Source organism: Erpetoichthys calabaricus, chromosome 9 (genome assembly GCF_900747795.2).
Source record: "Erpetoichthys calabaricus chromosome 9, fErpCal1.3, whole genome shotgun sequence".
Classification (NCBI taxonomy): Eukaryota; Metazoa; Chordata; class Cladistia; order Polypteriformes; family Polypteridae; genus Erpetoichthys; species Erpetoichthys calabaricus.
The window spans coordinates 97,839,719-97,854,773 of record NC_041402.2 but is presented as its reverse complement, the minus strand read 5'-3'; the positions used below and the strand labels follow the sequence as shown (position 1 = coordinate 97,854,773).

The 15,055-nt window shown below is 38.4% G+C and overlaps 1 protein-coding gene across 1 annotated transcript in view; it reads left to right on the top strand.

The window, feature by feature from the left end:
* The first annotated feature begins 260 nt into the window (after positions 1 to 260).
* Positions 261 to 15,055, top strand: part of tnfrsf1a (tumor necrosis factor receptor superfamily, member 1a) — a 34,828-nt gene continuing 20,033 nt past the window's right edge. Inside the window, exon 1 of the mRNA XM_051932218.1 lies at positions 261 to 831. Within this exon, the coding sequence (XP_051788178.1) occupies positions 790 to 831 (42 nt within the window). The 5' untranslated portion in view covers positions 261 to 789. The remainder of the gene's footprint in view (positions 832 to 15,055) is intronic.

Below are 15,055 nucleotides of genomic sequence, written 5' to 3'. Positions count from 1 at the left end.
AGCGGATTCAGAAAATGGAGAGGTTTCAGTGTACATAGGAAAATGTAATATTATTAAATTTTACCCCGTTCATGTGGCTACACACTAGGGAACAGAAATCAATGCCTTGTGCGTCTCCTGCAATTTAAAAAAGCCAAGAACTTAATCCTGGGAAAGCCACGCAGGTCTGCAGCAAATGGGAGCGCTTTGATCATGTGCACGTGACAGTTTTAAAGGGTATTAGCGCCAAATGAGGCTGGTACACTTCGAAAAGCGAATTAGCCTCTTCCTCTTGAAAAACTGTCAATGACTATTTACATTGCCGTAATAAGGTAGGGCGGATGAATCGGCGCTTTGTCAGATTACACTGCACTTTCACACACTTCTCAGGCTTCCTGCACAAGCGCAATCTGACGCTCTCCCTTCTCCCCTCCCCACTTGCACAATACAGTACTCACTTCCCCGAAATGATCGGAGGTGGAAAGATACCACACTGAAGGAAATGGACAGTAAGAAAATAACTACTGAAATCCCTTCAGAGTAACACCTTGGAACCTGAAAGCCGACGATCTAAAGAGACACTACTGTTTCTGATGCACCAGAAGTGCGGTTTATTAAGTATTATCGATGTCCACAACCGGAGAATCAGAAACGATTGGAAAGTTGTAGTCGAGCAGTGATTGAATTAATGGACTTGCATATCTGTGTATCTTCGCTGTTGTGGAAATGCTGGGCCACGTCTCATAGTGCCGTCGGAATTGGACTGTGTACCTCTGCCTCGCTCCACCGAACCGGTGCGGGGCCGGGGAGATGAGGAACTGGACCTGCCCTCTTCTGTTCACCTTCTTATGGGTGAGTGGCAACTATTGAATGAATGATTTAAAAGCGACATTTGCCCTGTGTAGTTACGAAGCGGTCAGGTTGGTGCACTCTGAACATGCGACAGATCTGCGGAATGAAGCCTCACGTAGCGCAAATTTTTTAGTCGAAGAACGTGAGTACAGTCCTAATACAGAAGCCGCAGTTTCCCAGAAGGAGATTTAACCATGCTTGGCATTCAGGAAGTCAAAGATTTGAACAAAACCTATTCGATTTCTAGATTGACACGAGCTGATTTGTTTTGAACGCTGTTTGCTGGTGTCCAACTGCATTAGACCGGAGTCAACAGTATGTTTCTGTACACTGCTGATGTGTACATTCCTTACCTCTTCTTTTTCGCCCAAAATGCGAAAAAGGCAAACACCTTATTAATTTATACAAAGGCATCTTGGAATGTACACCACCCTAAGACTCCGTATAATATTATATATTATATATATTAGGTCAGTAGTTTACATCTGCCGTGTTTTGTTTAGCTGGAACTCAGACAGTCTCAGTCTGAGGTGAGTCACAGAAGGGCTTTTGATGCGCCCACCAGGTAGGAATGTGAAGGTGGTAAAATGAATTTTGTACTTTATAATACCAAAATTGCATAGTATTTCAAGTGCCTGCTATAAACAAAGCAAAGTAATAGTGATGGAATAATTTGTAGCTGTAGATCAACTATCCTACCCTTTTAGCCCTGTTAGCATGTACAATATTAAAAATAATGGCACTTTATGATTCTTTACTGGGTTGTGTGGTTCTTCATAGAACCATTGCTTGACCAAGTACCATTTCATTCTGGAACAGGTTCTTTTCATATGAAGTTGTTTCTTTGTGCTTTGAAGAATTTCCTAATATGTAGAAAAAAACCTGAAATCTTTAATGTATGGTAGGCTGCAGGACACTAATAGATTAAGATAAATTGGATTTAACTTGTGTTACCAGACGTATGCAGCAAGAGTCCTTCTAAAATCAGAACCCATTAGTATTTCACAAATCTGTCACCATATATTCATGGTTATTCACTGTATGGAGCCTCTTTCAGGTCTAAATAAATAAAGGTTCTTTCTGGAACTTTCATGTGGACGTGTCTTTTGGGAACCAAAAATGATTCTCCCATGGCATCACTCTGATGAACCACTCTGGCACCATTAGTTTTAGGAGTGTATACCTGAAATACCAGTACGTGAGCCGCCAAAGCTTCTGGTCAATTCGGACCCTGTAACAACCTTCAGTTTCCAGCCCATAACGTGTTTTGTGTACAAATTTTCACATGTACCTTTTCGATCACTAAATTTTATGAAAGTAAACCAAGGCACAGTGTTCTGTTCATTTTAAATCCACATTTTTTATTTGCTTATTACATTTTTGTTTTTATACATGCTGCAATTTTCTGGTTAGAACCCAAAGGTATACAGCTAATTTGCTCACTGCGCCAGAGTATTCTTTGCTGTGGTGTGGTGCCCCGTCTGGGGCAGGTTTCTGACTTGAGTCCTGCTGGTTCCTCAGCAATCGTAATTAGATTTCTTGGTGGTGGAAGTTTTTTAAATGGATAAATCTAATGGGGAGCAAAAAATCTAAGCTAACTGTTGTCATACAGGAGAGTTGTGAAGCTAGAACATTATGCCTTAACCCTGAAAGTGTAAAGGACATCTCCTGGAACAGCAGATGGCTGCATTCCCAAGTTCATGTACTCTTCTGTTGTTTGGCAAGCATAGCACTAATTAAAATTAAAGACTTACAAGGAAGTCAAGAGGAAAGGGAAAACTTTGGCAGCAACTAGCAACTGCATAACCTCTAGTGAATGACCTTGATTAGTTAGAGAATCCAGTCACAGGGAGTTTATTTTAGGTCTTCTAAGAGTTTTATTATAGAACTAACCTGCAGTATATCAAGAAATGAGAATACTAATTGAGAGTCAAGTCATTGTCTTGTTTCCATCTGTTAGAATTATCAAAGTCAAAGTGAACTTTATTGTCATCTCAACCATATACATGTACAAGTATACAGAAGCTCAGGGTCCACAGTGTAACAACATGAAGTGCAAATAATAAATTAAAAATGGAATTAAAATTTTAAATTAAAACACAAACAAGACGAGACATTGTGCAAAGACAAGATAAAGAAGTAGTATCTTATTACAGTGAAAGAATTAACTTCAGTCACTTCTCCACAGCAAATTCTAGACATGGCCTCCCACTCCTACTCTCTGTGCCCCCGCCTCACGCCCCCTTTGCTGTCAGAATGCAGAGTTAATGGAGCATTCTTCTGTGAGGCACTGCCACTGTTGTCATTGGCAGCTGCTGTTATCTACAATTCCATGAGCCTGAAAGTTGTGCTGTAGCGTTAGTCTTCAGGATTGCTCAATGGCCTCAAGTAAATTTCATGCTTTTTGAGCTCACTTATAATTCCTAGTTGTTATCACTGGATCTGTAGTATTAGTAAGATAATGTCAGAGCTGGGATTTTACATTTCCATTTGGTTATTTTAATTTTAAAGTAAAATCCTAGGTGAATAAAATAAAGTATAAATACACACCATATCCTGCATAAGCTGTTCAAAAAGAACAGTTGCATTGAAAATGTTTCAGAAGTTTAATAATAGTTATGTCTGAGTTGGTATTTTTAAGGAGCCTCCTTTTATAAACTGGTCTTCTCATAGTGTTTGCATATATCGCTCAAAGTGGAGATTCTGAAACTGAATCTAATTCACTGTACTGTACACTAATTTTACTTTTACAATTCACCTTACACCAAATTAATTCCAGTGAGTACTGCATGGATAAAAGCATGCAAAAAATACCTTTTCTTCCAGGAATTTTAAATATATGCACAGATAGAAATATATTTCTTTATGATTTTGTTTTTTAGCTTTTTGAGAATATGCTTCAGATGAGGCGGCACGGTGGCTCAGTGGGTAGCGCTGCTGCCTCGCAGTTTGGAGACCTGGGGACCTGGGTTTGCTTTCCAGGTCCTCCCTGCGTGGAGTTTGCTTGTTCTCCCCGTGTCTGCGTGGGTTTCCTCCGGGCGCTCCGATTTCCTCCCACAGTCCAAAGACATGCAGGTTAGGTGGATTGGCGATTCTAAATTGGCCCTAGTGTGGGTGTGTTTGTGTGTGTCCTGTGGTGGATTGGCACCCTGCCCAGGACTGGTTCCTGCCTTGTGCCCTGTGTTGGCTGGGATTGGCTCCAGCAGACCCCCGTGACCCTGTGTTCGGTTTCAGCGGGTTGGAAAATGGATGGATGGATGGATGGATGCTTCAGATGACTTGTACATCTGTTGTAGTGTTGTCTTGTTATGGTTAATGTCATTTGCTGTAACATGGAATAGTTTCAGTCAAGATTCGTGACATACAGTGCATCCAGAAAGTATTCACAGCGCATCACTTTTTCCACCTTTTGTTATGTTACAGCCTTATTCCAAAATGGATTAATTTTTTTCCTCAGAATTCTGCACACAACACCCCATAATGACAACATGAAAAAAGTTTACTTGAGGTTTTTGCAAATTTATTAAAAATAAAAAAACTGAGAAATCACATGTACATACAGTAAGTATTCACAGCCTTTGCTCAGTACTTTGTCGATGCACCTTTGGCAGCAATTACAGCCTCAAGTCTTGTTGAATATGATGCCACCAGCTTGGCACACCTATCCTTGGCCAGTTTCGCCCATTCCTCTTTGCAGCACCTCTCAAGTTCCATCAGGTTGGATGGGAAGCATCAATGCACAGCCATTTTAAGATCTCTCCAGAGATGTTCAATCGGATTGAAGTCTGGGCTCTGGCTGGGCCACTCAAGGACATTCACAGAGTTGTCCGGAAGCCACTCCTTTGATATCTTGACTGTGTGCTTAGGGTCGTTGTCCTGCTAAAAGATGAACCGTCGCCCCAGTCTGAGGTCAAGAGCGCTCTGGAGCAGGTTTTCATCCAGGATGTCTCTGTACATTGCTGCAGTCATCTTTCCCTTTATCCTGACTAGTCTCCCAGTTACTGCCGCTGAAAAACATCCCCACAGCATGATGCTGCCACCACCATGCTTCACTGTAGGGATGGTGCCAGGTTTCCTCCAAACGTGATGCCTGGCATTCACACCAAAGAGTTCAATCTTTGTCTCATCAGACCAGAGAATTTTCTTTCTCATGGTCTTAGAATCCTTTAGGTGCCTTTTGGCAAACTCCAGGCAGGCTGCCATGTGCCTTTTACTAAGGAGTGGCTTCCATCTGGCCACTCTGCCATACAGGCCTGATTGGTGGATTGCTGCAGAGATGGTTGTCCTTCTGGAAGGTTCTCCTCTCTCTACAGAGGACCTCTGGAGCTCTGACAGAGTGACCATCAGGTTCTTGGTCACCTCCCTGACTAAGGCCCTTCTCCCCCGATCGCTCAGTTTAGATGGCCGGCCAGCTCTAGGAAGAGTCCTGGTGGTTTCGAACTTCTTCCACTTACGGATGATGGAGGCCACTGTGCTCATTGAGACCTTCAAAGCAGCAGAAATTTTTCTGTAAACTTCCCCAGATATGTGCCTTGAGACAATCCTGTCTCGGAGGTCTACAGACAATTCCTTTGACTTCATGCTTGGTTTGTGCTCTGACATGAACTGTCAACTGTGGGACCTTATATAGACAGGTGTGTGCCTTTCCAAATCATGTCCAGTCAACTGAATTTACCACATTCAACATCTCAAGGATGATCAGGGGAAACAGGATGCACCTGAGCTCAATTTCGAGCTTCACGGCAAAGGCTGTGAATACTTATGTACATGTGCTTTCTCAATTTTTTTATTTTTAATAAATTTGCAAAAACCTCAAGTAAACTTTTTTCACGTTGTCATTATGGGATGTTGTGTGTAGAATTCTGAGGTAAAAAATGAATTTAATCCATTTTGGAATAAGGCTGTAACATAACAAAATGTGGAAAAAGTGACGCGCTGTGAATACTTTCCGGATGCACTGTATAAGTTTGTCCTTGCTTATTTTGGTTTGTCCTGCGCTCTGTTGAATATTGTTTCGCTATGTGGAAGGGATTACATGGACAAATTTAAATATAATATTTCCCTTTCTCTCTCTCTCTCTCTCTCTCTCTCTGCTGGTTTAACAGCCTTTTTCCAGATTCACTAAGGTTGTCCAGATGATCCCCAAATTTCAGGGGAACTGGAGCATCCGATTTCACAGTCAAATGCATTTCCTGATGTCAACCTCCTTTAGCCACCTTTTATGATGCACAAATGGATCAAGGACATTATTTTAACTCCTTGTTGCAGGGATTAATTAAAACTACTTCTTAGTGGTGGTTAAACATCGTGTGGCAATTGCAATGGTAAAATGCTATAAAATTATTTTAGATAGGACCTAATAATGGAACACTATCCATACATCCATTTTCCAACCCGCTGAAGTTTAAGGATAATTTACTTTTGAAATTGGGCTTAAAGTAAATGTCAGTCATACATTTTGTTAAGTTCACCACTGGCATTAATTTTGTAAATATAACTAATACAGAGAAGGCAGCAAAACCAATTCAAAAAGACCTGGATATTCTGTAGAATTGGGCAAACACTTGGAAGTGTAGTTTAATGTAGAAACGTATGAAATGGTACATGCAAGTAAAAGAAGCATTTAATTAAAAATACAAGATGGGTGACACTATCTTAACAGGAAGCAAACTCTGAAAATGATTTGGGGGTTTACATGGGTGAACACCTTCTCATTGTCTAGGTGATGGGCAGAAGTACACTACTTTAAAGAGTAAATAAAATATTTGAATATATTGTAAGAACTATTGAGCATAAATCAAGGGACGTTAAGCTCAGCCTATTTAATATGCTAGTGAAACTTTACCTTGAGTACTGTGTCTGGGGTCACCATCTGGGACATACTCCTGATACCCACCTGTTCTCTTGACCCACTGGTAGTTCAAAACCAAGCTGGATTGGTAGAGAGTGAGAGATACATCAAGGTTCAATTTGCCCAAAAGTGCAAGTTCATATTTATTTTAATCAAATATTATCCAAAGTGCAGTTATTAATTATTCAATACATAGATGTTCTTAAAAACAGTGAATTAAAAAAGGAAATATTATAGTTAAAATCAGTTGAAATGCATCAGCAGTATCTCTTTAAACATCCTGTTTGTTTCTCTGGCCCACCAATGAAGCATACCTTCACATTCAGTCCATAAGGTGTGTCCAAATCATTTTATTTATCATCTTCCTGATGAACACTACTACAGATAAATTGCTCAACCCGCTTACTCCATTCTCGTGTAGCACCTCCACTGGCCACACCAAATGCAGTTCCTTCAATGGCAAACTCACATGTCTCTTTTGCTCTGCATCAGCAATCCTGATGCCCTTCACCCATTCACCCCTCCTGCTCCTTCACTGGCTGTGCCATTCCGTACCCACAGGGTCTAATATGGATCCGCCATTTCTCCTGCCTCCGCTATCCTGTCGTAGGTTCAATACTTCACTGCAACAAAGGAAATTCGTAGTACCCGAGTACACATCTCTCTTTCTCAACTGACGTCAAAAACTGATTCTCCCATCCTTTATCCTCCATGATGCAGGCGTTGCTCCTAATCAACTCCTTGTGCAACCAGCGAGGTGCCACTATGCTGATTATTCAGTTGTACATGCTAGTTATTTAGCTGATCTCTCTATCAGCCACACTGCCTCTACCCGTCTTTCCACACACAATGCCACTACACACCGAGCTGCACTGTATTTTAAATCTGCATCTGCTACTTTTTAAAATGGCCACATGACAAAGTGTGAGCAGATTTGGTGACCACTACAATAATTACATGGTAGCACTAGATCTCTGCAGATGACAGCTACAGGGTATATCCTACTCTGAAACCACTTTAGTCTTGAGCAGAACAGGATGAGTGGAGACCTAATATAGATCTTTAAAATTCTCAAAGGCATTGATGTAGTTGATCTATCAGACTTCCTTTGATTAAATGTTGAATTACATACTACAGGACATCAGTGGAAATTAGGGGAAAGTATATTTAAGATAGAGATCAGGAACTACTGAATTGCACAAAGAGTTGTGGGGGCCAGGGTCAAACTACCAAAGTTATCCAGTTGTAGCAGAGACCTTAACAACTTTTAAAAAGTGTCTGGATGAGATAATTGGACAACGTGCCTATTTTCAAACTTCATTTCAAAACTGTCTTTTCTCATTTGTCTTACTCCTTATTTTCTTATGTTTTATTTTAAACAAGTGTTAAACTCATGATACTATTTGTATTGTAAAATGCAACTAAAAGTACCAGGACAAATTTGAGCTAAAATTCCAAATTTCCATGTCCTTTTTTATTGCCTTGTAAACCAATTTAAGGTTACAAGTGTTCACCTGCCTTCTGATTTTTGTGAATGATTTTATGGTAGCAATGATCTTTATAAAATCTTTATTCAAACTTCTAATGATATAATTTAAAATATTGTCATAAACACAAATCTTTCAACATCCAATTTAGAATTGCTAAATAAACCAACATGTAAGTCCTTGGGATGTGGAAGAACATCCATGCAGACCCAAACAAACTATTGCTGGATCATGAATCACAGTGAGGCACCAGAATCAGCATAATGCTGGTAACAATTTGGAAATTGTCACTCATCATTGACAATTGGAACAATTTCCAATTTAACACTTAGATCACCCTCTGGAAACAAACAAGAACTGCATTTCAGAATAACATCATACTCATTCTTTGTCTGGGGATGCTTAGTTTCTTCAGAAAGATATGATTGTACAAGACAAAAATATGTAAAGATTCATAAATCCTGAAAAGGGGTTTAAAAAAGAACACGTATTTGGAATTTGTGAAAGTCCAGAATAACTGAAGCCTTCAAATTTTCTGTTTTCTTTATACATGATGGACACATTTTTCCACGATCAGAATACAGTAAGATTGTTTACTTATTGATAAACGTGCAGGCACATTAAGTGACTTCTTTGGAGTCACAATGTGTGCCAGTGGCAGACATTCAGTTTTGCAGTTTAAAATCCAATATTTTAGATGCTGCATATGATACTTAAGAGAGGGCTGCCTAGATGCAAAACAGACTACCAAAATTAAAGTAACAGAATAAGAAAACACTACATTTACTTTCACTCAAAATATTTCTCTCAGAATATTTAGATTCTGGCTCTGGATACCTTTTGGAAAAAGAAAAGGAAAGACCGTAAACTTCTACCATGGATTATTCCCAACCAAGTCCCAGAATCACTTTGAAGGCCAGGGGTGTTCAGTGCCCCCATTTTATAGTTTTCTTTTTGTTTTCCCTGATGTCTCTATCATCAAACAAAAAGCCATCTGTTAAAGCACCTTCCAGATTGCCTGCTTTCATTAGTGAAAAGCAGCAGCAAACCTGGTCCAGGTGGCAAATCTCTTCTGATACTTGTTGCCCTGCAGGAATAGTATTGTCGTCTTCCCCGTCTTACAGGGCTTCATTCTCTTAAAGAGTTGGGAAACCTTAGCATGTTTTGAGTTAGTTGATCTTTTGAGGTAGCTGATCTGTGGCCTCCAGGGCAATTGTTAGCAGTTTCCTGGACTGTCACCTTCTCTGACTTATCCGGATATTCCTGAAGAATATTCTTGAAAGGCATTTAGAGTTTCCATTGTACATTTCAGTGTAGTTTTCTTGTTAACACTTTAGTTTAGGTACTGCAAAAATGCCTCATTTATTCACATATTCTTATGTAACAAGACCTTAACAGAGGCTTCTTCTGGTTATCAAAATGCTTATAAAACATCAGCAGATAGTTCATTCATCTCTGCGCAGTGTGGCATATTGACATGGTGGTAAAATTTCTTGTTATTATGAAGGATTCACAGGTCTTATACTAAATATGTAATATCAAGAAAAACGTGTTTTAGTTAAGCCACCTGACACCACTCCAAAGTTTTGTTAGTAGGTCACATTGAAGGGGTAATTTACTGATGCCTTGTTATTGTGATGAAGATTATTAGAAGTGTTTATTAAGGTCTTGTTACACAATAGAAAATGTAATCGATGCATTTTTGTAGTACCTAAAGTTTTACCATTTCCTTATTTTGTCTCGGGGAGGTCCATTTTGAAACTTTGATATTTTGGTGTCAGCCTTGCCATCTGGACCACTTTTTACAGTTTTATATGGGTACCATAGGATATAAATTGATTTAACTTTCAACACTGCTGATCAGTCAAGCCATTGTGAGAAAAGAGCTAAGAGTATTGCACATGACTGATTAACTTGGCAGATGTAAATGGGCAGACATACTGTCCATACTAGCAGTTTCACATTATTTATGAAAGTAACTCCATCCACACTAAAACGATCAAAAATGCACATGACTTGGATATTCATCTATACTGGCCAAGCACATATCAGTGGAAACAGGGAGTTGAAGTGTCCTCCATGCTAGACATTCATTTACACCTTGCATATACACATAGAGAACAGCAATGGTGAATACAAAAAAATGGTTTGTTTGGACTAAGGTTAAGGTGAAATTGTTATTGAGAGTAACAAATGAGTACAAGGTGATTAAAGTGGCTGAGAAATATATAATTTGTAATGAGCTGGACCTAATAAAGCGTAACAAGCACAAGCCAATTAGAGTGCAATTAGTCTGTAGTTTAAAAGCTCTACATTTTCACCAATCCACACTACAACAGCAAGCCACTGTTTTCAAAAACTTCTTCAGCCACATCGTTATCAGCTGAGTTTTCAGATGTCTCAATTTTTGTGGGTTAAAATTGTTGGGGTAGTTTTGACAAAAGATGAAAACAGAGATTAATGCCTGCATTTTTAACAATGTAGTTGTGAGAACATACTCATAGTATTTATAAAACACTGCTGGAAGTCCTGCGCATGGTTGTGTGATTCATATATTCAGAAGTCTTATTTCTTGATATTCCTCAAATATTCAAGAAATACTATCACAGTAAATGTTAAAATATAAAAATATGTTGTTAGATTGTGTCTGGGTGAAGTTATCCAACTGCTTCTCCTTAACTGTATGCATCTTTTCAAAAATGTACCTCCAAATGACATAATGATGACATAGTCTGATAGTTTGGCCCAGAATGTTGAGTATATGGCTGAACAGTTAAGTTAGCCCAACACAATACTAAATACATCAGTTTAGTAATGAAAAGTTAAGATCTTCTTTACACAGAGAAAAAGAATCGGCAGGAATGCTTGGAGATTCATCATCATGCTTAGAATATTGTGGACAAAATACAGCCCTAGCTTCTGCTTTAAATTTTGTTGGAGATAGACCAGGCAAAATTTTTCAAACAGTTTCTCAAAAATATATTTTTGTCAGTTTGATATTTGAACCTTCATCAGGCCTGGATAAGTGCATTCCAGTCTGAATAACATTAAAGTTACCTTCAAATCGTATTCACAAGTAAGCAAATCAAAGCATTGAAGCTGGAGTGATAGTAGGTGAGGAAACCTTACATGCTTAACATGCATTCTTGGTCACAGTTGGGTCATCAACAGATCACATACTGAAGGCCATATTGTGGAGATTATATCTTTGTTCAGGCAGGAAACTAGTAGCAAAGTGCTATATACCGTACATGTTGAACTATAAATATCTCTGCATAAGGAATCACAAGTGCCTATTGGGAATAACTTGCTTAAAAAAATAAGAAGATTTGATAATCCTTGTTATAATTAATTAATTCATTTTCTACATGCTGAGTTGCTGTGTCAATAGTATCAGCAACATTTTTGGAAGCTTTAAGGAAAATCTTGTTAGGCTGTTCATTTTCATGGGAAATAAATAAGCAGTTTTATTAGTTAAGTAAATGTACTGTTAAGAAGTAGAGGAAGATAAAAACTTTAAGAAAAGTGTGTTTTTTAAAATTGACATAATAAAAATGAACAACATTAGAGTTTATGAGTGTGTATATTTTGTGCTATTGCCTTCAATAATATAATATCCTGTCTTTTTATAACCCACTTAGTCCTGAAGAAAGTTGCAGGGGGCTCCAGAATCTATCTCAGCTAGCACAGGGAGCAAGGCAGGAAACAAACCCTGGGCAGGGTGCCAGCCCACCACAGGGTATGCACACACACAAACACACACACGCACACACACACACAGACTAGGGACAATTTAGAATCACCAATGTACCTAACCTGCATGTCTTTGGACTGTGGGAAGAAACCCACACAAACATGGGAAGAACATGCAAACTCCACGCAGGGATACCCGGTTCTCCTAACTGCGAGGCGGCAGCGTTACCCACTGTGCCACTGTGCCGCTCGTTCTCAGCATTTTTATTTTTCTGATAATTAGCTGTTTTACCATCAGTAAGTGCTTTTCTATTGTATTTGGTCTTGATCAGCACTTCGCAAAATGTCTGACTGGAGACTCTTCCTTAGTATTTCTGTTTTTTAAGATTTGTGACAAATTACTGTGCCATTGTTTATACATTCTAAAAAACTTATTTTAACATTTTCATGTGTAAATACCAGAAAGATCCGGAACCTACCAGTAATAAGTAACATTACAGTGAAAAACAAGGAAGGAAGTTGCAGTGTCTTGTGGAAACAATTTTGGGAAGAGAAGAAGTGTTGGTTATTGACTTCTAATTTCGAAATCTCCTGTCTGGTCAGATGAAGAATATACAATGGTGTGCCTTGAAGATTTTAAGATGAGAACTGAGTCATTTTCATATATAATGGACTTGCTTAAAGAAAAACACAGTATCTATCTTTTAAATTTTGGAAAGCCTGTTTGTCTGTATGTGGGGATATTGTTTTTAAAATAAATTACGGTTGTGGCGGTTGCTGCATATGCAGATACTAAGCTGGAAGGTAGCCAGTACTCTTGGTTTCATTATATATCAGAGAGAAGTAAAAATGTAGTAGATTTGTGCCAAACTCAAGATCCAGTTTTAAAATGTAATACAAAACATCCATTATATGACATATATGATTGTATGTATTTAGAACATTAGAACAATCTAGACGAGAACTGGCCATTCAGTCCAACAAAGCTTGTCAGTCCCATCCACTTATTTAGGGTTGAAATTGGATATTTCACCATAAAACCTATGAAATAGATAATGTAGGTAGCATAGAAATAGAAAAAAAGCCTTACAATCTCAAGAATCTAGTTGTTGTTATCTGCAAACATGAATGTCCACTGATTTATTATTTTACCTGTATTCTTCTGTTCAGGACTGTGAGGAGTTAAAGCATATCCTCGTGGCAATGAATGTACTCTAGCCAGAACTGTTATGTAATTTTGTTCTTTATCTGGCATTGAGTTCTTCCAATTCACTTTTCAAACAATATGCACAACAGGAAATATATTTACCATTAAAGGGCATAAGCAGTTTTGACCAGAAGTAACATAATTTTAAAGTATCCTGAGTCATTTCTCCCTTCAATGATTTTTTTTGGTGGGTTTGGTGTGAAGAGTAATTCAAATGAAAACAGATCAAAGTAGTAATTATACTGTTTGAGTAAGAAGCCATGACTTTTCAAATGGACAAGACAAATTAGTGTGATTAATTTAAAGAGTAATTCATTGCAGAATTATCTATTTTATACATAGAATAGAAATCGAATTGCTGCTGGAGGAGTGTGTAAAGGTGGGCAAAATTGTCAGAATCTACTCCCAGTGTAGGATTTTGCTTTTCAGGGTTTAGCTCCAGATTTGCAAGCCACCCATTTGGCAAAATAAATATAAAATAAAGGAAAAAGGACTCACTAAATATCCTTTTCAGATACTCCATGAACTGCCTGTTAACATTTAGAAGTCTGATGTGTTAAAATAATTCATGAGAGAAATAACACATATAACTCAAAACGTTAGAGACTCATCAGAATTAAAACTTCAAAAAAATGATTCTGCAGTCAACGTAAAATTCCAAGATAAATTACATAAAGTTTTGCACCTTGTGTTTTTATGCTGTATTATTTAAATTATAAACATAGGAGCATATTTTCTATTAACACACATTTTGCTGATTAAATATACTCCTCCATCCATGTATCCTTTTTCTGGTGCTGCTTTTACCATAGAGAGGGTAGCTGAAGTTTCATTTGGCAACAGTAGGTTTAACCTTGCAAATGATTAAGTTTTACCGGAAAAATCCAAAGAGTCTGCCAAGTAAGACTTCTGTTTAGCATAGTGGGTAATAGTGTCTCGGAGGAACTGTAGAACAGAAAGTAGATTAAATCATTTTATAGTGAAGAAATTTCACTAATGCTACTTGAAACCAGATGATGTTTAGTAAATGAGAAGTGACAGTCAAAGTCCATTTTGTAGGCTTGGTTTTTATTTTTGGCTTTGACTTTTTATTATTTTAGTTCAAGAGAGTGAATAAATAGCCAATGAACTATTAATGAATTATGTGCTGACAGCATTCAAGGAAAAGAAAGATGATTACATGATGCTATCAAAGACAATGCTGTTAACACTAAATGACACATTTTACAGTCATGTTATTTAATTTTACCACAGAAATCTTTTGCTTGTTATTATAAAAAGTAATGTATAAAGGAAAGTTTGTTCATTTTTTAAAAGTGGCCATCTTTTTAAAAAAAGACTGACCAACACAGGGTGGCGCAGTGGTAGCACTGCTGCCTCTCAGTTAGGAGACCCGCGTTCGCTTCTTGGTTCCTCCCTGTGTGGATTTTGCATGTTCTCCCCGTGTCTGCGTGGGTTTCCTCCGGGTGCTCCAGTTTCTTCCCACAGTCCAAAGACATGCTGGTTAGGTGGTTTGGTGATACTAAATTGTCCCTTGTGTGTGTGTGTCCTGTGGTGGGTTGGCACCCTGCCCCGGATTGGTTCCTGCCTTGCGCCCTGTGTTGGCTGGGATTGGCTCCAGCAGACCCCCGTGACTCTGTGTTCGGATTCAGCGGGTTGGATGATGGATGGATGACCAACATTGTAACCAAAAAATGGAAATCATGAATAACTTGGATACATTTTCTGTGTATGTTTATTAAACAAAATGTAATTCTCATTAGCACTGCGTATAGTGATAAGGTAAGACAAAAACTTTTAAAAATGGGAAGCATTATCACCACACTGTGCTACAGTTTCAGCTACTAGGGCAATAAAATCAAGGAGTCAGGCAGCTATGATTTTAAGCCCAGGGAAGATGGGGCAAGTTAGAGTGTTCTTAGATTCATTTTGCTTTTTCACAGTTTTTAAGTTCCCAGACAGTTCAAGTGTTTGTCATAAACACCT